The sequence below is a fragment of the Calypte anna genome, chromosome 2, assembly GCF_003957555.1.
Source record: "Calypte anna isolate BGI_N300 chromosome 2, bCalAnn1_v1.p, whole genome shotgun sequence".
Lineage (NCBI taxonomy): Eukaryota > Metazoa > Chordata > Aves > Apodiformes > Trochilidae > Calypte > Calypte anna.
In genome coordinates, this window is record NC_044245.1 from 84,528,344 (window position 1) to 84,549,325 (window position 20,982).

The 20,982-nt window shown below is 40.4% G+C and overlaps 1 protein-coding gene and 1 long non-coding RNA gene across 2 annotated transcripts in view; one reads left to right on the plus strand and one right to left on the minus strand.

The window, feature by feature from the left end:
- Positions 1–918: 918 nt before the first annotated feature.
- On the minus strand, positions 919–6,603 carry C2H18orf21 (chromosome 2 C18orf21 homolog). Its single transcript, XM_030446198.1, has 5 exons — positions 6,117–6,603; positions 5,859–5,881; positions 4,833–5,032; positions 1,525–1,733; positions 919–1,108 (listed from the first exon to the last, which is right to left on the minus strand). The coding sequence occupies exons 1-5, from the start codon at positions 6,194–6,196 to the stop codon at positions 958–960; spliced, it is 663 nt and encodes a 220-aa protein (XP_030302058.1). The 5' UTR covers positions 6,197–6,603; the 3' UTR covers positions 919–957.
- Positions 6,174–20,982, plus strand: part of LOC115597936 — a 73,517-nt gene continuing 58,708 nt past the window's right edge. Inside the window, exon 1 of the long non-coding RNA XR_003987276.1 lies at positions 6,174–6,237. This is a non-coding gene — a long non-coding RNA (uncharacterized LOC115597936). The remainder of the gene's footprint in view (positions 6,238–20,982) is intronic.

Genomic DNA, 20,982 nt, shown 5'->3' on the forward strand with positions numbered 1-20,982 from the left:
CTTAAATTACCACAAGTATATACTTGTGCATATACTACAGCAATACTAGAGAACACTGCATTACATACTTGAAAATGCTGTGCCTGCAGAAAGTGCTGGTTGAAGCATCTTTGGTCTAGTCAGATATGCAAAGCAGGGATGAGATAATCTAAATTCTGTTGTGACACTGCCCTGGTTTTGCTGGAACAGAATCACAAGCCAGCCATGGCAGGGAAGCCATTAACAGTTCTCAAGTCAGCTGCAAACTGAAGACTGGGCAACTGCCCCAGGATGACCAACAGGTGCATCCCGTACCATTAACATCAGGCTCATTACAAAGGGAAAGGCTTGCTGAGGATGGGGAGCTCCTCTTCCTGGGTGTCTTATTCTTGAGCTCTTTCCTGAGGCCTGGGCTGATTATAACCCTGTATCCTTTATGTTGGCATTAACACTGTGTTGCTATTTCATTTAATTAATTTTCATTTCAACTCTCAAGTTTCCTTTTCTCCAGTTCCCCTTGTCAGCTGTGGAGGGGTCATTCATCAACTGCTATAGTCTAGCTCTGGATATGGGCTAAATACAGACAGATGCATTATCTTGAAACAGCAGGTGAGTGAGGTGGAGCAAACTGCCCGAGACAGCATTCAGCTCTGCAAGCCTTTATGTTGGTTCTGCAGGACCAACTGATGGGTCCAATATTGTTGGCTTACTTGAAGGATGGATCCTGATCTTTATTCCTGGGCAAACAGAGCAACACAGGTTCAAGATTTCCAAGTGTACAACACTTAACTATTTGCTCATCTCCCTCCTGCAGACAATCAGCCCCCTCAGAACTACAGCCTTGCTTCTAGAAAATATGGTGTATGCTTTCACAGGATACTTGCTGTGAGCTTTATTTTTAAAGAAATCACTAATTTTGTTGATTTACTGAAACAATGCTTATTGCTGTAAGTTTTATTACTTTGAAATAACATGTAACTAAAGTAAAGTCAAGAAGGTTTTCAAATCTGCCTTTTGGCTTTTCTCCTTTTCTTCTAGGTCAAGCATCCGTTTTAGCTTAGAAAAGTGGAATTTAGAGTTTCGGGGTGTCTTGGAAGCAGAGTTTGTCTTCTGTCCAGATACATGTGCTCTGAAAAACAAGAGACTCAAATGTCTTAAAGGTGAGGAGTCAGAATGAACATAAATTAACTATGAATGTCTGTATATATATATATATATAAATTTTGAGTGTAAGTTTGGAATATGAATAGTGTGTTTTAATGTGAAAATGAGCAGATATGCAAATTTTACACCAGACATTTCACATTAATGACAAAAACATAACTGTGCATTACTTGCACATAGTGACTTTTCATTAGAATCTTTCATTTTAAAAATCAGAAAGTGAAAATTGATCTCAATTGGACCACTACATAAAAATACCTAGTTATCAGTTTAAATTTTATTAAGAGACTGATCTGAGATCAGTACTTGACATCTTTTCCCAACAAGATGTAATACACTGCACTCAGCAGAGTGCCTCTCTAAAAGGAGAGAAACAGGTACCTGGGAAATGAAGAGGGGCTCTTCCCTTTAGATCCCAACCTACTGCAGCTTACAGGTGTCACTGTCTTTGCAGAGTGGATTTTTACATCTGGTGTCTTCAGGCTAGAATTAATATTTGGAGTGTGAGAACTGTGTGTCTTGGTAGCCAGAAAATCCCTGCTTACACCATAATGTCTCGTAGTTTTGTTGCATGAGTTGCAAGTAACCAGCTGTGGAGAGAAGAAAGGAAGTATCTATCATTCTTTCCAGTCTTTCCATCTTTATGTTATAAAGCCATTGTAAAAATTACCCAAACTATTCTCCAAATATTGTGACAGAAATTCTGCTTTTACTTAAGTGAAACATGAGTTATTGAAAATCAGCATATGCCTTACACCTAGTACTGTCATTCAGGCTTCTTAAGCCAAACTTGTCCAATAGGTTTATCCAGAAATTGGATATATCAGTGTCCTGGAAACTAATTTCAGGATACCAGTAATTCTCAAGGTAACATTGTACAGTAAAATATGGAAAACACCCTGTCAGAACAGATAAATGAAACAACACCTGAACTGGATGACATCCTGAGTGCATGTTAGGAGTATTTGTATTTCGTTAAAATACATGGCATAAAGTGAGATCTAAATTTATGAACATATTCTACCTTTGGTGAATTTATATTAACACACTTTCCAGGAGTCTTGAGATAAAAAATTTAAATTACCAAACTGTCAGAGATAGTAATTCATAACTAATAACAGCAAGTCTTAGCGAAGAAATGCTATTAGTGCAAAAAGAAATAAAAAATTAATACAGAGGAGGCTGTAGACAAAGGCCATTTTCTCTTCTGCTTACTTTTAGATTGCAGGGAACTTCCAGCAGCACAGTATCTTGCAGAGGTGAATCAGAACAGATTATGTGAGACAGTCACAAAGACTACCAGATATTCCTAATATCCCTGACTCCCATGACAACTACTCTTAATAAGAGACATGAAAGAAATACAGCCAGACCTTTTGAGGAACATTACTATGCTGACTGAAAAAGTTATGTGATGTTTCTGGTTAAAAAAACAGACCCGAGGAATGTCACAAAAACATCTAAGCAGTTTTGAAAACATCTATATTAGAGCATTCTTCAAAATGTGTATATTTACCTAAATTCCATTTGCTTAAAAGAATTAGACTTAGCAATCAGAAATGAAATATTTTCAGTTTAAGTGTTTTGAATGTCTCTAGACATTGTCAGCCTAGCAAACTAAAAAAGAGAAAGATCATTAACTTAACACAAGTATGTACTTTTAATTATTCTAAATGACATTCAGATGGGAAAGAAAAGCAGCATCACATAACACTTTACCACTCCATGAAATACCAATGGAGGTAAACACCTTACAGTGAGAGCATTAGTGGATTAATTATAGCACTGCACAGCTAGTTTCCATTCTGTGAATTGCACATACATTTAACTCCAAACATTTTAAAAGCCCTGAAATAGTTCCTAATGTTATATGCCTTTCCATGGCAGAAGCATTCTTAAATTAAATTCTACTTGCTAAGAAAGGTATCAAATGCACAACCTGTCATATTATTGCTTGGTTTAATTTTCAACATACTTGAATTTTCAACATACTTTGCAAGTCCCAGGTATTAGATTGCAGGCATCTACATTGCTGATTTTGAAAGCTGTCAGTTCCTGATAGTATTGTAAGACCAGAAATACTTAAATCACAGCACAAATGCAAACAGAATTGAGCAGAACTTACAAGGGCAGTGTAACTATATTCCAATATTAGAATATTACCCAGACTTTAAACTGGACCTAATTAAAAATGAATTTGAAACTACTGATACGAATGCACAATGCACCCTACAAACTTTTCCAGCTATGGAATAAATGTGAGAACCCATCAAAATTCCATAGGAATACCTGGCTGCCTACAGAGACAGTTCTTAATGTACACTAGAAGTTTGTGATCCTGTAGCAGAAAAACTCCAAAGATTCTGGCTTCTCAGATGCCTTTTCTCTTGCTGTTTTCTCTTGCTGCTATCATCTAAAATTCCAAAAACAGTAATAGCAAATGTGCCTTTCTGGAATGACTTTTTTTTTTTGCCCTGACAGCTGAGAGCCTATGTGATATTTCCTCAGCTTAATTTTTTGTTGCTGACTCTTTAGTAAGTTTTGATTTTGCAATTTTTATTCCTCAAACCAGCAGACTCTCATCTGAAAAAATGCCAGCTGAAAAGTGTGCCAGCAACTGCTGGGCTCCCTCATTTATTAAAACATCCATTCATATACCATGTTAATCGTAGTGCATGCCTTGGCAACACTAGACTAAATGTATACAAATATTCTTCAAGTAACAGTAATCATTATAAAAAAACCCAGTAATTATACCCCATATTCCTGAGTAATTTTAGGAGAAAGAACTGAAGTACCAAGAGCAACAACAATTGCTTAAATTACCTGTGTGGTTCAGTATTGAAAGATTTATGATGAACAGCAATAGTCAGACAAATGTAAAAAATTCTACTTGTACTGAAGGCAACAAGAATCTTATGGATGGCCTACTGAGATATATGAGTAAAGCTTTTAAGTTGTAAATATACCTGCTTTTAGACAACTGATAAAACTAAAAAAACCTGACAATCTCTGTCACTCCATCCCTTCCTCAATTCTGAAATAAAGGCACTGAACATCAAGCTAAGCACACTAATAAAACTAGCCTGACTTCAGGCACTGGCATGCTTTTCTTCTTAGGTAAGTCCCAGGATATTAGCATTGGATTTCTAAGGACTCTAATGGAATTCAGGATCTACACAGCTGTGTTAAGGTAGGTTTGCCTGGTCCTCTTCGTCACATTCATACGAAAAAAACAGGCAAAAAACCTGCCACTTCTGCAAAGCTATGCAAATGATACAGTATCTGATGGTGGAAATGGGAGACCTTCCTGGCAAGAAGAAGTACTTACTTTTCAGCAAGATCTTATCTTTTTTGCAGTCTACCCAGACTGCTGCTGAAGAAATTAGAGGAAGGGCAGAGCTGTTTGCACAGCTTCTCTGACATATGGGCTTGCTTTGGGGCTTTTTTTTAGAGGGAAGCTCTATGACTTCTTGTCATTGTACTCATCATCTCTCTATTGTGAAGGGTTTTTAAAAATTTGAACAGAAGATATCCCAAAAGAAAGGAAAAGCTATATGCTCATGAAAAAAGAAATGTGTAGGTGTGACCTCAACTTCTAGGAGAAAGATTTCCGTGTTCTTTTTTATGCCAGTGGAAGGTTTCAGGGAAGTACTCAGTATTTGGCAGTTCCAATAATATATCCTTACCAGAACACTTCTTGACTCCCTGTATTTTTTCAAAAGCTTTGTCTGTTTCATATTAAGTTTGTGGTTCCTTGCCTCCTGTTTAAGAACTTTCTCTATCTGTGGTGTCACTTTCATCTTCGGTTTGAGACGTACCCGGTGGCTATCAGGACTGAGGAACTGGAAGCAGTAAGGACATATCCTTTCTAATCCACATTCTTTATCTACAGATTAATAAAGGCAAAAGAGTAAAACCTACATTAAATAATTGTTTTATAGGCAACATTAAAATGGCATGTTTCTACTTTAACATTCTCTAGGTAGATGTTTTATTTTATGTTTCAGATACAACTGAGAGGATACAACACGAGAGGAAGCTGAACACCAGTATGTGCTCATTTAAGCACAATTCATACTAAAGTTTTTTGCACAGCAAAAGTTTAAATAATATGTAAACTCCCCTGAAAAAATACAATTCCTTCGTAAAAATCTTTAATGACAGAGGCTCAAAATTCTGCAAGGAGCTCCCTGTAGGCACATTCTTTTGCCAGATTAGTGACACCAATACCTTATAAAACTCATTGCCCATTTTATGTGTGAGATTATAGCATCTCAGCCTGGGATGATGAGATGCTATGAGATAAATTTCAGACCTAATAATATAAAGCATGCTTCTACATCAGCCTCATTAATTCCTGCTGCCAGAGCCAGACTCGAGCATGTCTCTGAGGAAACACCTGCACCTTCAACTATATCACTTCTGCCAGCAGCCCCGAAGCACACCCTGAAAATCCTGTTTCTGTGGGAGCAGCAGAGGGAGAAGGGCAAAAGGGGTAAAAGCCTGTTCCTATTCATAAGAGCCACGCTTCTGCTTCTACAACCCCGATGCGCTGCCCTCCCCTCCCCCCAAGACCCTCGCCAGGACCACGGGGGTCCCGGCTTCACCCAGGGGACGGCAGGGAGAGTGGGAGCCACTCTCCTCCTCTGCCGCCTCTTGACGTGGGGCAGCGGCTCCGGCACCGCCGTCTGCGCTCGGCCCCCTTCACTCGCCTCGGGAGCTGCGGAGCGTCCACCTGCGGGGGAAAAAGGGCACAGTGTCACGTCACGTCACCCTCCCCGACCACGCGGGGGCGCACCCCGGCAGGCGCGAGGACAGGGGGCGGAGCTCCCCACGTGCGTCAGCAGCGAGGTCTCTCCCTCCCCACGCCCCCTTTAACCGGCGCGCTCCGTCCCTCGCCGCTTCCTTTCCCGTCGCCTCCCTCTCCCGCCCTGAGGGCCGGCATGTCCCGCCGCGGGGCGCTTGCTTACAGCAGAAACCGCGCCTGGCCCGAGCAGGCGCCGGCCAGCTCCTCCGCTGCCGCCGCCAGGAACCTCCGCTGTCTCCCCATGGTGCTGAACGCCCGCCCCGCCGGAAGCCGTTGCTAGCCAGGTCCGGCGGCCGGGGGCGGGGAGGGGAAGGGGTGGATGTGCATCGTTTCGCCGAGGCACGGCGATTACCCGCGGCCGCAGCATCCTGGTTCCGGGTACTAACGGGCCCCCCGCGACTTCTTCAGCGCCGCGCGGCGGCTTCCCCTGAGCCGTTCCGCCGGTGAAGGAGAAAGGGCGCGGCAACCGCGGTGGAGGCAACCGGCGGAGCGGTCCTTGTTTTACCCCTAGTCGCTCCGCGGAGGCCCGTCCCCTCCCCGGCGTTGGCCAAGTTTTTGTGCCGGGCCGGCGGGGGCCTCCCGCTACCGGCGTGCTGCCGTGCCGCTGCCTCCCCCGGGGCGGCCGTCGGCGGCCGTTGGGGCGGCAGCAACGGTTGCGCCAGACCGTTGGCGGGGGCAATTCTGAGGGCGCGCGGGCGGCGGTTCGGCGGCGGTGGAGGGAGAGGAGGGGGATGGGTGAGCGAGCGGCCGCTTCCCCCGCTTCCCCCACACCGCCTTTAGCATTGCCGTTTGTTCAGAAGGGAGAGGAAGGCTCTGGGAAGGGTCTCGGTGTTCTGGAGCCGATGTTGTCCGCGCCGTGCTACAAGTTTTCTGTAGGAAAGAAAACTTTTACCTCAGGAAAACAAGGAAAAAAAAAAAAAAAAAAAGAGAATTGTTTTTCTGTCAAGAGTCGTCACGTGAAAGATTTCAACCAGCAGCTCCAGGGTGCTGAACATGAGCTACCTCCCGCTCTATTTAGATGTCTTTTTATGAGTTTTGGCAACTACATCCTATGCTTTATCATTCTGCAAATGTGCTCCTATTAAAAAGAAGAAGAAGGAAAAGAAAAAATCTCGGCGTTTTAGCGTTTGATGTGTATTTTATTAATTCCCTCGGCCCCATTCATTTGCTAGACATTCTTTGATCTGTTGGTAATGATGTTCATTTAGGAGAGGTAGTCAGCTGAGCAGGCTTCATGCGCTATCAAGGAATTTGAATAAATATAATTATTTTTTATTTTCTAACAGAGTAGCCGAGGGCTTTGGAAGTAGAAAAGCATGGGAAGAACTGGCTTTCTGGGCTTAATTTAATAGCAGAGCTTTACACTGCAGTCAGTAAATCTGAGCTTCTTAATGAAAGGTTCATAATAGCTATGATTAGTAACTCTGCTCACTTTATTTTTTAAACTCAAAACACATTTTTCAGTGGACCTTTCAATATTACATTGATGATAGGTTTTGTGTGAACTCTTACCTTTCCTGAAAGGGAGAGCTGGGATGTCACACAACATCTGTTTAAAAAAATAACCCGAGTTCAGCAGTAAACAGTTTTTTGGCAAATGAATCATTCCCGTTAATTGCAGTGGGGAAAAAAAAAATGAAAGTGTTTTTTGAACACAAGTAAGCAAAACCACTTTCCACGGTTTTCTGGGGGATGGGCCTTAGGAGTTTTAGCCATGTGAGCCTGTTTGCCCACATAGGAACTGGACTGCAGAGGTGGTGGTGAGGTGAGGTAGTGCCATGTTCTCATGTCCCCCCCTGCCTGGCGAAAGGGAGCTCCCTGTCCTCCGGAGCTCAGACCTGGCTCCTCCTTGCCCCTGGAGTGCTGCAGGTGGGCGACGGCACTCGGGACAGGTTTTGTCTGATTGTTTTTATGTGAACAAGTGCCTGAGTAACTTGGGTAGCAAGCTGTACTAATGAAGCAGTGACTAATACAATACAAGGATTCATTTTTATTTCTTTCCCTTCCCCCACCCTGCTCTTACACTTTTCTTGTATCCGCTTTGTTGGTTTGGTATTTTGCCCCCCTCAATCTCTTCCAGATTTTTTTTTTTTCGCTGCTCCTGAAACTAGGCTGTCCCATTACCTTTTTTATGTCAGTTCATTGGTTTGATTTGGGGTTTTAGATGATCATTGTCCAAAAAGCAGTGTGAACAGCAGCGCCCATCAATGTGCCATCCATAGACAGTGTGTCACGTGTCTTGTGCCTCTACCTGTCTCAGGGGGCAGAAGCTGTTTCTTGTGTTTAGTGGGATTCTGATGTGCTAAATGAATAAAACTAGAGAAAAAGTGAAAATTACCATGAAACCATATCCTCGAATTTGTGTCTCCCTGCTAGCTCCTTTTTTGCAGAGCTCCCATCAAAATTCAGTATGTCTGTGCATTCAGTGCTGGTAGGAACAGACCCTTAAAACCACATAACCCTCAGCTCCCTGGTACAGTTTATGGTGTCAGGGGGGTGAATTCACCAGCATTTCACAGCAGAATTAATTTCTCTTTACTTTTTCCTGGCTTTTGTACACCAAAAAAGCACACCGAAACAAACCACATTAGCAGACCCATGTTACCAATTGTGTCCTGTTTCTGATGTTTAGTGTTTTGTAGCTACCACGTCCAACCAACAAGCTGTAAATCTTGCCTGGTGTTTTGTAACAAAGGGAAAAATATGATTTCTGTTGACTTTTGGTCATCATGTATCATTATTGATTTGGGGGAGGGCGGTGGAGGAAAGCGTGGTGTGTATCTGTTGCTTGCGGATTTTCCCGAAGGCGGTGGTAGCTAGCAGTCAGTAGAGGGCAATAGAGAAATACAGTTTGTGATACCTAAAGGATTTGAAGCACTGATTATGTGTTTACAGAAAAGAAAAAGAAGAAAAGAGCCAGGAGGATAGGTTGTTCAGTTTACTACTGGAGACCTGACTGTGACAGACCACCAAGGAAACAAAATGTTCAAAGAGAGCAAATAAGCCCTTCTGGAGCATCTGCAAGTCTCTCCTTTTTTTCTTCAGAGTTACATAGGATAACTTAACCAGAACTTACTGATGACTGCATGTTTAGTGGACTCGGGAAGGAACTGAGAGATGCGGGAAGGCACTCTTTCAAAAGGAACAGAAAAGGAGGCATTTCAAAGATTCTGCAGGTGACTGAGGTGAGCAAACTCACAGCTTCTCTTTCAGGTGAGATAATACGTGTTCAGTCAGCTGCATAGAAGTCATGAGCTGAGTGAGTGAGTGACTGAAATTATATGAGAATTTTGCTTTTCCAGGCATGTTGGTGCAAGACTAATTTTATCCTGGGGGGGGGGGGAAGGATAATGATGCTATGATGATAAGCATTTCTAAGCATACGTTATTCTGGAGACATGCTAAAAACTGGTTACTTGTTTTATGTGTAATATTTTATATTAGAACTGTTTGAAACATGCTCATCGTTTTACAAGGTTTACGTGCTACAGTTTCTAGTCTCTAGTTTACTGAGAAATATATAAAGATGTGACTGTTGTTGTTCTTTTTAGAGGAGGTTTTTTGGTAAGCTTTTTGGACAAATGTGACCTGGAGGTCTGGAGAAATTAATTAAGAGATTCTGGATGCATGGTGAGAATGCTCTCAGATTCTTCAAAGGCTTTATTATCAAAACGATACTGAGAAGTGATAACAAAGAATATAGCAATAAAAGAAGGAGTTAAGGTACAGAAATTAAGGGGATGACAAGGGGGGGTGGGAAAGATGAAAAAACCCAAGAGACTAAGTTAGGAAATAAGCTTGTTAAACACTTTTCTATTGCCAAAGTCTCAGCTGGTGTCACCGTAACACTTGGAAAATATCCTCAGGATGCTGGAAACCATTAAAGCACTACAGATTATCAGAGGATAAACTTCCACTTCAGCTGCCACTGGTACCAGAAGTGACCAGTAAGAAACATTTGGGAAATAACAGATGAAGAATTGAAGCATTGACATTCTGGGGATATATCTTGCTAGTGCAAGGGTATCTAGAGGTCAGTCAGACAGTACCCATCTAAAATAAAGCAGATTGATAAATAACAGGAGTAAGTCATATTCTAAAATATACCATCAGCTTTGAAAAGCTAATTAAGAAAGTTTTCCAGTGTTCCTCCTGAGCCTGGATTTATTTTGTAGGTGGTATGATAGGTAAGGCTACAGTGCAGTGATTTATCTTTGCTTTGGGTACTAAAATATGTAAAAGATTAATATGATTTTTTGTTTATACATTGTTTAGAACACAACTTCCTTGCAGTATTTACCTGAGAGAAGTGAAGGATAACATATATAAAGCACGTCACTATTTTCCCTGGGTTAGCAACACCTATCTGACAGGGAAGGGATGCAATGAATATGAGAACATCCCCCTGATCTTTAAAGCTGCCAATTCCAGTTCCAGTCTCTAATAATTTTTTCTTCCTCTCATTTCAAGTGGTGTAGATTTTCTTGTATACCTGCAAATCCATTCTTTCAAAAGATAATAGAAATTAAAGGTGGTATTGAACAAAAACCTCAGACAGAAACATACTTGCAGTTTAAGGAAATCTATACTTGTGTACCAACTTTCTCTAAAGCAGCCTCTGATAGAAATTATTAGCTCTTCACCTCAAATGGGAAGTGCTAAGTGCAATAGACATTCTCTTAGAGCTTGTATCTATTTTCAGTGAAATTAACATGGTTGGTTGTTGCTGTTAGCTGAAGAGTTTTCTCATGGGTCATAATCTCCACAGAAGTAACTGGGGGGTTTATGTAGTGGGGAGTCATGCAGGTCACTGTCTGAAGGTGAGAAATGGCAGCTACTGCTTGTTCGAGTCCAGGCTATGCTTTGCCTCTGTGTGACTTTGTGGTACGTTAGGCCTTTTAATGGTCACCTTATGAAATGGCCAGCCTGGCATCTTGCCCACACTAAGGGCTAGGCATTGAATGTCAGGCTGCAGATGTACAAGGAGGCCCCCCTTGCACAGAAGTAATGGGAAAGGCCATCTGGTTGTAGTGTCCTTCAGTACATAGAGAAATACACTCCTATGCCATGCCAGATATAAATCCTTGTCACCTTGAGTCATAAGAAACTTCTTTTCTTCATTTTTATTCTCAAAACTGTTGTCCAAAAATGTTGAAGTCTCAAGCTGTATTTCTACCTGTGAAAAATACACTGCTAATTAATGTGTTAATTGTCATGTAAATCTCTTTGCTCAATGAGATGTGAAACAGATCCTCCTGTTAGGAATATCAATGTGCACAGGAGTTTGTCCCAAGTGCTCAGGGTCATTTATTGCTGTACTGCATCACAACCCAGGGCTGCTATTTCAGCCTCTTGCCAAAACAGGAACATTTTACTTTCTGATGAATCATCTGGGTTTCACTCTGATCTCCTAAAGTTCACTGACTCTGTCCTTCCTTGCTGTATAGTCGAGCCTCTGCCCTAGAAGCCTTGCTTTTGTAGCCAAAAGTTGGGATGGAACACTCTTCAGCAGCTATGGGCTCCATTCCTTAATTAAATCAGAGAGGAACTGCTAATGAATGATCAGAGCATTTTCTCTGTCACTGGAGCTGAACGTGCCGCATTCCTAGGTTTTTCTGGCTTGGAGTGTGGCAAAGCAGTGCTGGCAACTGAGTTGGAGTTTGCCACACACTGTGCTAAGTGTTACCTGCATCAAGACAGAAAGGGAACTAGGTCACCCAAAGGAGGCAGGTGTAGGTTATTCTCCATATTGGTCATATTTACTTGTGAACAGCACAGAAGAGCTTTCAGGAAGATACTTTCTTTGTTGCTGTTGTTGTTTGTTTGTTTTTTCTGGTGCAAAAAAGGCACAGGCAAAATCTTATTTTTTCTTTTTGCTTTAAATTACTTTCTTTTTAATTCTGGATGACCTGTTCTAAGGTGGCACTGGTTTGAGCATGATTTTGGACTAGATGACCTCTAGAGGTTTCCAGACATACCCTATAATTCAACACTCATGTTATTTGGATTCTTCCTGATTCCAAATTACCTGGAAGAGAAAAAAGAATTTACTATTTTAGCATAATTTTCTTTTCCCTTTAAATTATTGTTTTAACTAATATTAAAATGGATCAGAGAGACTGAAAAATGGGTACATCCAATAAATAACTGTGTCATGGAATAGTTCTTTGCCATTGTTGGTTTCTGGGTTTTGTCATAAATGCTTTGGCTATTACATTCAGACTGCTTCACAGAATTGCTGTTATGCAGAAATTTAGTCAGCTGGAGGCTAAACTGCCTGACTTCCTGCTGCAATGAAGAGTGGCTTCTCACACCTTTTTATAATATCCAACATTGGTTTCATGTCTGAGAACCTGGCATCACTGCTCGTTCTTCTAGTTTTATGCTTGATGAATCAGATGGCAAGAAGGGGCGGAATATTTAATGCTAAAGTATGTGAAATAATATGAGCTTGATTCATATAGTTTTTTCAGTAATCAATTTTTGCTAAATTAATTAAAAATTAAACTATTTGCCCAGGTGACATTCTTAATTCATCACCCTTGCTGAGACTGAGATCTTCAAAGCCATTCACAACAGCTAAAAAAACGAATCTTCCATTAGCTTTGATTATGACGCCTGACAGAGTACGCAGAAAATCTGAATCTTTAGAGATGGCAGTGATGGACATAACTGAGACACGAGAGGTAACAGATTTGAGACTTAGAGAGAACTTTAAGCCAGAGGTTCACAGTTGAGTATGAGTGGGTGGTGCAGTGCTCCTTATCTGCTTCAAAACTGCTGCCGAGGCACAGTGGCAGCACAGCATACTTTGCCCACATTGGGAAGATAACACTTGAGTCTTCGTTGCTAGTAATGTGGCATTGCCCCCAAAACATATTCCTCTTCTAAAGAAAATAGAATGGAGAGGATGGAACTACTTCATAAGTCTGAAGTAGCTACAGTGAAGAGGAAAAACTCTACATGACAGTAATTTAATTACACTGCAGTATTATTATCCTGACTAGTGATCGAAAACAAGAAACTTCTTCAGTGAGGTTTGTATTATAGCTGCATAATCCCCCAATACTGAATGGAGTTACCCTTTCTGAAGTTGGTCTGCATGCAATGCAGTCTGCTTTCCCTGCCCCTCAGAAATTTTATATGGGAAACAAAACAGCAAGGGGTAGATTATTCAATAGTGGGTTGGTTTTTTGTTTTTTTTATTTTATTTTTTATTTTTTTAAAGCCTCAGAGCTCTCTGCTTAAGCATAGCAAGTCAGAAAAAGCTAAGGGTAGTTGTATGCACATATGTTAAACAAACATCAAAGTTGTTGCTGACTTCCTACTTACGTGAAATGTTGGGAGGGGCTAATGTAATCTCTAGACTTTTTCCAGAAGGCCCATAGCCATGTGTTTTATGTATTCTTTTCATTATTATTATCAGATGATTCTAACAGAAGTGTTCATGTGTGGTCTGCAGTTTCCTCAAAGGTCATTTTGGCCCTCAGTGAGAAAAAGGCATGTTTTGCCTCTTTAGAAAAGTAGTTTTAAAATGGCTAAGCTGATGGCATGGCAGCCAAGACAAATTTCATCAGCTCATTATTTGACTTAGTTTATACAAGTGAAAAATATTTTTTTTCTTCACTGTGTCCTTTAGCAAAGTTTTCCTGATGAAAATATGCAGCATTTGGGTTTTTTTAATTAACCTCACCCTTAATAACCCTCTAAGCCAGTCTGAGATCTCTGCATCCCTTAGCAATGTTTGGGAAAAAAAGATCTGGTTATCATGAGAGTGTGGGCAAAAGGCAGGACAACGGAAGGCCTGGAAAAGTAAAGGTCCAGATAGAGATGTACTGGCAGGTCTGTGAAGAGCCTGTCACAGTGCCTATTGGCTCTGCTCTTTCATTAGCTCTTCTGGTTAATCATTTGCTTGAGTGCTCAGGTACCGTGGTGATAGAGACACTACCAGTGCCACAGACCCAGCATGCTGCATAATCATTTAAACATTATTTTTGAAAGGAAACACAAAGACAACTACTGCATTTCCTCGACAGAGCTAACATTGCCATTGACTTTCCTCTCTAACAATACAAAATAGCATGATAGGCTTTTTCCCCCCATGTTAGTTTTTTCAGTCTGTTGTTGATATCCACAGATTTCTCATGAAACCATGAGTGGATTGAAAGACTTCATACTTCTTCTGTATGGTGAGTAGAGCCCATTTGTGCAGTGGCCTTCCTGTGCAGCTATTGAGATGTTTTTCCATGGTCATCAATATTAAAATCAGGGAAGGGGCCTTGGAGTAAGAGCCAAGTGTATTCATTCCCCACCAGTTTGCTAGCCTGAACTTTGTGAAACTAGGGCATTAGAAATGCAACTTGGAGCATCCTGGCCAGCAATTAAATGTTGGAATGTGAACTGGCAAGCTATTCTTCCTTCTTCTCCAAACATGAAGCCTTCTGCCTGAGTAGCCCCTATTCAGCATATCTTTTCTAGTGTCACATCTTGAGGTCTGATCCTCAGACAGACCTCTGTTGTTACTTTTTATAGTGCAGTGCTGTTTATACCTCTAAATATTTATGGTGTCCACCACTGGAAAGTTATCACTGAGCAATGGTTACTCACAGAAGGCATTACTGTGGTAGCAGACTCCCAAGATAACTGCACAGAGTATAGAAACAAGTGTTATGTCATCTTCATTAGTATCTTATGAGTTTGCTCTTGGTTTTGGTACCTTGAATTTCTTTGGAAATTCTGCTTTCTCAGCACTGGTGCCTGCAGCAGATTGAACTAGCTTACTGGCAGGCTATGAAACCCCAGCACATGATATGGCCAACAGGGCACATCTAAACCATAAGGGCAAGCTAAACCACAGTGGAGGGAATCAAATGTAAGGTATGCATCTGTTGGAGCTGGATAATTGTTCCTCCAATTCCACTGATCATAAAAGCTCACTTTAACCTTTTTTGCAGCCCTTAGGAAATAGAAAAGACATCCTTTCCTTCTTACATTTCCCTCACATGGTAAAAAGGTACCAGATATTTTTTTTAAGGCCTATCTCTTGCCTTCTGCTCTGACAACAATTAGCTCACCAATTGATGTGGGCCAAGTTCCATTAATATGCACTAAAAGTGTGCAGAAAAGCTCAAAACCCAAGACATGATGTAGGGATCATGTCTGTTTATTTCTCCTTGGCATGAGGCAGGGAGGACTTGTGATACACTGCTTGCTGGAAGCTGGAGACAATTAGAAGCAGTGTGAAGACAGAGCAACACTATTTGAATCTCCCATATCACTGATTAAAAAAAAAAAAAAGACACAAAATACGACAATCCTGTTAACATTTCTGAGCAAAAGGTGAGTATTGTGGGAGTTGTGAGTCAGGACATTAGTCTTCTCCCTAGCCTGCTTCCTGTAAGATCTTAGATGATGTTGTTACAGGGGTGGTGGGAGAGAAGCCAGAACTTACCCTTTAAGGATTTCATTTGGAAGGCATTGGAATTGGCATCCTGTCCTCTCTATCCTTCTGCAGTATGTGACTTTCCACCTGTGTGCCAACTGGTCTGTGTACTGTCTAGAACCCACAAAACCTAATAACAAGTACAGTTACAGCAACTCTGCTCCGGTGTTTTACAGGGCAGAAAGAAGAGTCTTTGAGGAGAGTAGACTATAAGAGCTGTTTGCCTTGTGTGCCTCTCCTGACTCCAGCCAGTGCAGGGAGAGTCACACCTTTCTCCCAGGTAGAAGTCATGTCAGACTGCACAGGAAAGTACCAGATAGTACCATACTAGTATTTTTTGGGTATCAAATTAATACCTTAACAATCCTGGTGCCTGTGGCGTGATTGCAAAACTGGGCTGTGGCATCAGAATGTAGACTGCTACTATTCAGATGGCAAATGTCTACAATGCAGAATCAATAGAGTTGTCCTGTAAAATGACTTTGTTGCTGTGATGCTGACAGTCATGCAGGCAACCCTTCCTGCCAACCATTTCCTCTTTTTCATTTATCTGCAGTAATTTTTTTGTCCTCCTTTGCAATAAATCTGAAGGGTATTCATAGCATTCACAAACATTGTTCAATTAAGTCCCTCATCCTTCCCTTCCCAAGGGTGCTTTATTTTTGAGAACTACCCTAGGAACACATGTGAGTTGAGCACGGACAGAGGTATCTTCTGCCAGCACATCTGTGCACTTGGTTTTTTTTTCATGGACTATTGTCTGGAATTTGGCAAGCCTTTGGAATCTTTCTTGGATGAGCAGTTCTGGATTATTCACCATTTTTTTGTAAACTGAAGTGAAAATAGATGTGAGCTTAGGATTTTGAGCTCAAACTCAAATCCAGGCTTTGCCAATGTGAGCCAAAAACTGTGAGATATAGTTCAGCCCTTATGAATTAGAATCATGCAACAGAATTGGGTTTTGAATCTGAATGGCATCCAGGTTCTGTGATGTTCATGTAAATATAGCTTAGTACTTGCAGTGTATTTACAGTCTGCTATTCATTTCTAACTAGTGAAGTTTTCCTTTTCAGCTACAGATTGAGAAGCTGAGGGCTTTACCATTGGCATTTGGTACCTTATGATGGTAACAAAATCCCCAGATGTAGAAGTGTAATAAACACTCAGATATGAGGGTCAAAAATTAGTCCATTTCTAAATAATTTTAGTATCTGTTGGAATGGGCAGAGAAAGAGGTTATGTAGGTTGCACAACTGCAGTCTTTGACTGTTCTCTTTCAGAAAAGTGAACAGATCAATGATTTTTCTGTCCTCATGGTAATTTTGGTTTAAAATAGTAGATCCAAATTGAATCCAGGTTTTCCAAGTGTCTAATTAGCAATAGGTAGTGGCACACCTGGAATTAAAAGAATGTAAGGAAAGGAGAGCAATCACCTGCTCTAGTGCTGAAAGAGTTAATGAGGAATTAAGGCAGAAATAAAAAGTTTCGAGAGTTATGTTTAATTTTTCAGTCTCTTTGTCATCTGCCAGTCCTTTACATGAGTGCTAAAGAATTCATTAAAAAATTTAAAAAATCTTTTAAAGACCAATTTAAGAAACTGAGCATGCAGTGCTAACTTTGGGAAATCACAACTCTGTTTTCTGACACAGTCTTACATCTCTGTCAAGGGAAAACTTGATTATTTCAGTGGATTGCTGGAGAAGTAGAGGTGAATCTCACTTTATCCATCCTCATTTTAACAGATTGACTTGGAACCCTTCAGTTTCAAAGAATGCAAAGGTGTCAGAGTGAGTTCATATGGAACAGATGGGTTTTCTGGAAAAAAGGCTCCAATTTGATAAGCTTCCAGAAAAAAGTCACATAACAGGCAGGACACAAAGTACCTTTGCAGTGCATCTTTGCTGGTCCCACTGAAGTTGATGCTACTTCTGCAATTGACTTCGTCTGAGATTAGGACTTCAGTTATAGTTTGGTGTGAGTGTTGAGGATGAAGCCATTGATGAATAAAGCTGTGTCAGCTTCTTAGCAGTGAACTGATGTTCTTTTTGGCCTAAGCTCAGTGCTCTTTGAATAAGAACCCTTGATTAATGTTAAGTGTTTCTCAGCTATTCTTGTGCAGGTAAGAAGCTGATGTCTTGCTACTGTTTTTGGAGCCCCAAAAAGTAACAAGCGTAAAAAAAACCCGAACCAACCTCAAAACCAACCAAACAAAAAACCCCACAAAAATAGTAGTTTAGGTTTGATGGCTGGTGTTGAATATGCTTGTTCTTCCCTTTTGCAGCTGCAGAACATACTGGCACTGCAGGGGGGTTGTCCAGACCGTGGCTGTTCAGACCATGGCTGATCTTGCTTCATGGATCACCCAGAAATGCCTTCTGAATTGTGCATGCACTTGTTTCCTTTTCTGGAATAAACATTTTTTGTCTGAAAAGAGCCTTTACAAAGACCAAAGTTGTGCACCCACTGATATAGAGGAAATAACATTTTCTTGATGCTTGTAGAATGAAAGTGACAGCTGTTACCATGGAAATAGTCAATTAATGAAAGAAAAAGTTTTGAGGAGGCTAAACATCAGCAGTAATCTAAGATTGCAGTCAAGACAAAAGGTTAAAATTGGAGATGTGCTAATTAGGAGATAGCTTTATTTCTGATAATGTGAGGATGGATACAAAGGAATTCTATTTGATGAAAATGCTGTTATCCTGACTAATCCCTTGAACCTATTATTTTGATTACACAACACTGATAAGGATCATCCCTAGTATAAATCCACTGATTTAGTTCAAATAGGTGTAAAGTTAATGGGTATAAATGGCCACTATGTCCTGGAAAGGTTCTTTCAAATACTTCCTTATAATGTCTTTTAAGAGTTGTTTTTTCACATTCCCTTTTTGGAGACATTTTCCTGGGTTTTGTTTTGTAGTTTGCAAGGACTGATGTCCTCTCTGTCCTTTTCTCTCTGCTCAACACATTTTCCGAGGTGCAGAAATTACTGTGTTTCTTTGGATTTCTCCTTAAATGTGCTAAAAATGTCAGCAAATAGAGAAAAGGCTTTGTTATTTCCGCTGCACTTCCTCAGTTGATTGACTTTGTCAAGACAAAGTGAATAATAGAGTAAAGTCATCATCTGCAAAACAGGAATGTTCGGGCCAGATATTCTGTGTTCATACAAAATGCCAAAATTTCACTCTCTTCAGGAGACATCTCTACACAAGTTCTGAAAGTACAGCAATGTATTATTTCTGTTAAAATTCACAGCTTTAGCGAACTAAAACCATATCTGACAAACTCCATCTGAGGAGCTAATAGCAATTTTTAAACAGTTCCACAGTTTGCCCTGGATTATTTCACAAAAGATTTAATTATTCTTAATTAAAGCTTCTGTTGATTAAATTTGTGTGAGTCCTAGCTATTCAAATAATCTTGGGTCCTTCCTTCTTTTATTTATTTTTTCCCAAGTACAATTACCTGCATTATCGCAAAAGCCTTTATCTATGTAATTGGTTTTACATGGGTTTTGAAACGAAGACTGGATGTGAAAAATGTAATGATAAATATAGTTGGATATGTCCCCCAAAATGACAACAGTAAGATCAAAGCAGTAGAAATATCACCACCACACTATTCATTGAAGAGCTACAGGACATTCTATAACCAGTGAATGCAAGTAATGGGTCTTTACAAGCCCACCAGCCCTGGCCTTCATACTGTTGTTGTTCTTTAACTTAAGCAACACTTCCACCACCTGGACGTGTCTTCCTCAAGACATTTCTAGGTATTCCTTCACTTATCTCTTTTACTGCCAGGCTAAACAACTCAGCTCTGTTAGTGTCTTTGGATGGAGGTGCTCCATTCCTTCACTCGTGTCACTCATCCTCATCTTATTTTTCTCCACATTTTTTTAAAGTAAAGAAACCGTATTTTTGCTGTTCTTCAGTTTCACTCCCAACTTGGTTGTGCTATTAAAAGTATTTGTCACTGGGCTAGTATTACATGTCAGAAAGTTTTAAAAGTGCAAGATGGTGATTAACTGGGCTTCAAGCTTGATGCATTTAAATTTTTAAGTTGAGCTTTTGTATAAGCTCTTTGAGTTTCTATTTGCAGAGTCACATTCTCATGAGTCACCCTGTCTTTATCTCTGAATTCAACTTAAAACTTACTGAAAACCATGGAAAAATACTTATTCAGAGCCTTTCCTTGTGTTCCCTTTAATCTCTATCCTTCTTCCACATTGGCACAGCATTCTTCCTTGTCTTTTTTTACTTATTCTACCAAGGAACCTTTTACTATTTGTTTTCATATTCTTTGCAAGATATAACTCAGTTGGGTTCTCAGCAGTTCAAACTTTTTACTTCAAATCTTTTTACTTCCTGACCTCTCAGATGTTTCTAGTTTGTGGACAGTACCTTTGGCATTCTGCAGCGTTGTAATACCGACTTGTTCAATTTACTGTCCTTTTTCTGAACTACAGAATAGACATAACCTGAGAGAGCTTAAATACCAGTTTTTGTCATTTTACAATGCTTTATTATGGTTGTGCAATTGTTAAGTTTCTGTGCCTACTTTGCTTCTCTCTTACGCAAATAATCCTACTCATGTCAAAATCAAAGCTATGAAGATTATTTGTGTGAGAAACGGGTTGCAGATCAGCGTCTACATTCCTTAAAGTACTTTCACCAGGTGCAGCATTTTCTCACAGTGGCAGCTTTTTTAGCTTAACTGTAAAAGCTGTTTAAGAGATACTTGCGCAATATCAAAAGACATGCAGAATATTTTGGAAGGTGAAACTGCTTGGAATCCAAAGGATATGGAGATTTGTCCAGGTGCCCAGTATTTCTCTAATACCATTTTTGACACTTGGCTCAGGTTTTATGTCTTTCTTTTTAAGTATTATTAGGTTTTCTTTTGGCACCCTGGTGATTTGCAATTGTGCAAGTACTGTACTGAGTGCTCGGTCTTTCACAGAACTGAATTGTTGCATGGAGAAAGTTCCTTGGTAACTACTTACTACTTGGATTTTTGTCAGGCCTAAAGATGTATTATGGCTATGTTGCATTAACACTAGAAAAGCATATTCAGTAGCAAACTCTGCTCCAAAGAGCTTGGAACTGAAATATGTAGAATATATGTAGGGCCAAAGGAAGAAAACTTTTTCTGTTTAATTTGGAAAATAAGTAATCTAGAGCACAACTGGTAGCTGAACCCAGTCTCTATTACTTCTCAATCTCCCACAGTTGCAGGAAGACTTTTCCTATTTTCATCACTTACAGTCATTAAGAGGTTTAGAAAATTTAATTTAGGATACTGGGAAGAAAAAGAGACAAAATTTGATATTCTCTATTGGTGCAATTGCATTTTTTACCCAGTCCAGTAGGAGAGTATGTATTAGCTATTACTCTGTTACTGACAGGGAGAAGGCAGTGGAGGGGTCAAAACCTGATTTGGCTGTTAATTTACAAGTTTTGAGCAATAGGCATGACATAGCTGAACAAAGAAGTAGATGACAGTGCAGAAAATATTTTTTGGTATATAAAAACTTCCTTTTAGATTGAGCCTATTCATAAGAAGTATTACACACAATTCTGAG

Bases quoted from the DNA above. Each gene is read 5' to 3' on its own strand.
- C2H18orf21 (XM_030446198.1), bottom strand. From the start codon at position 6,196: ATGGGGAGACAGCGGAGGTTCCTGGCGGCGGCAGCGGAGGAGCTGGCC. The intron at 5,033-5,858 runs GCGAGTGAAGGG...ATTAATCTGTAG, and splicing joins GACGCTCCGCAGCTCCCGAG to ATAAAGAATGTGGATTAGAA. The intron at 1,734-4,832 runs GTAAGGATATAT...TTCTCTCCACAG, and splicing joins GGGAGTCAAGAAGTGTTCTG to CTGGTTACTTGCAACTCATG.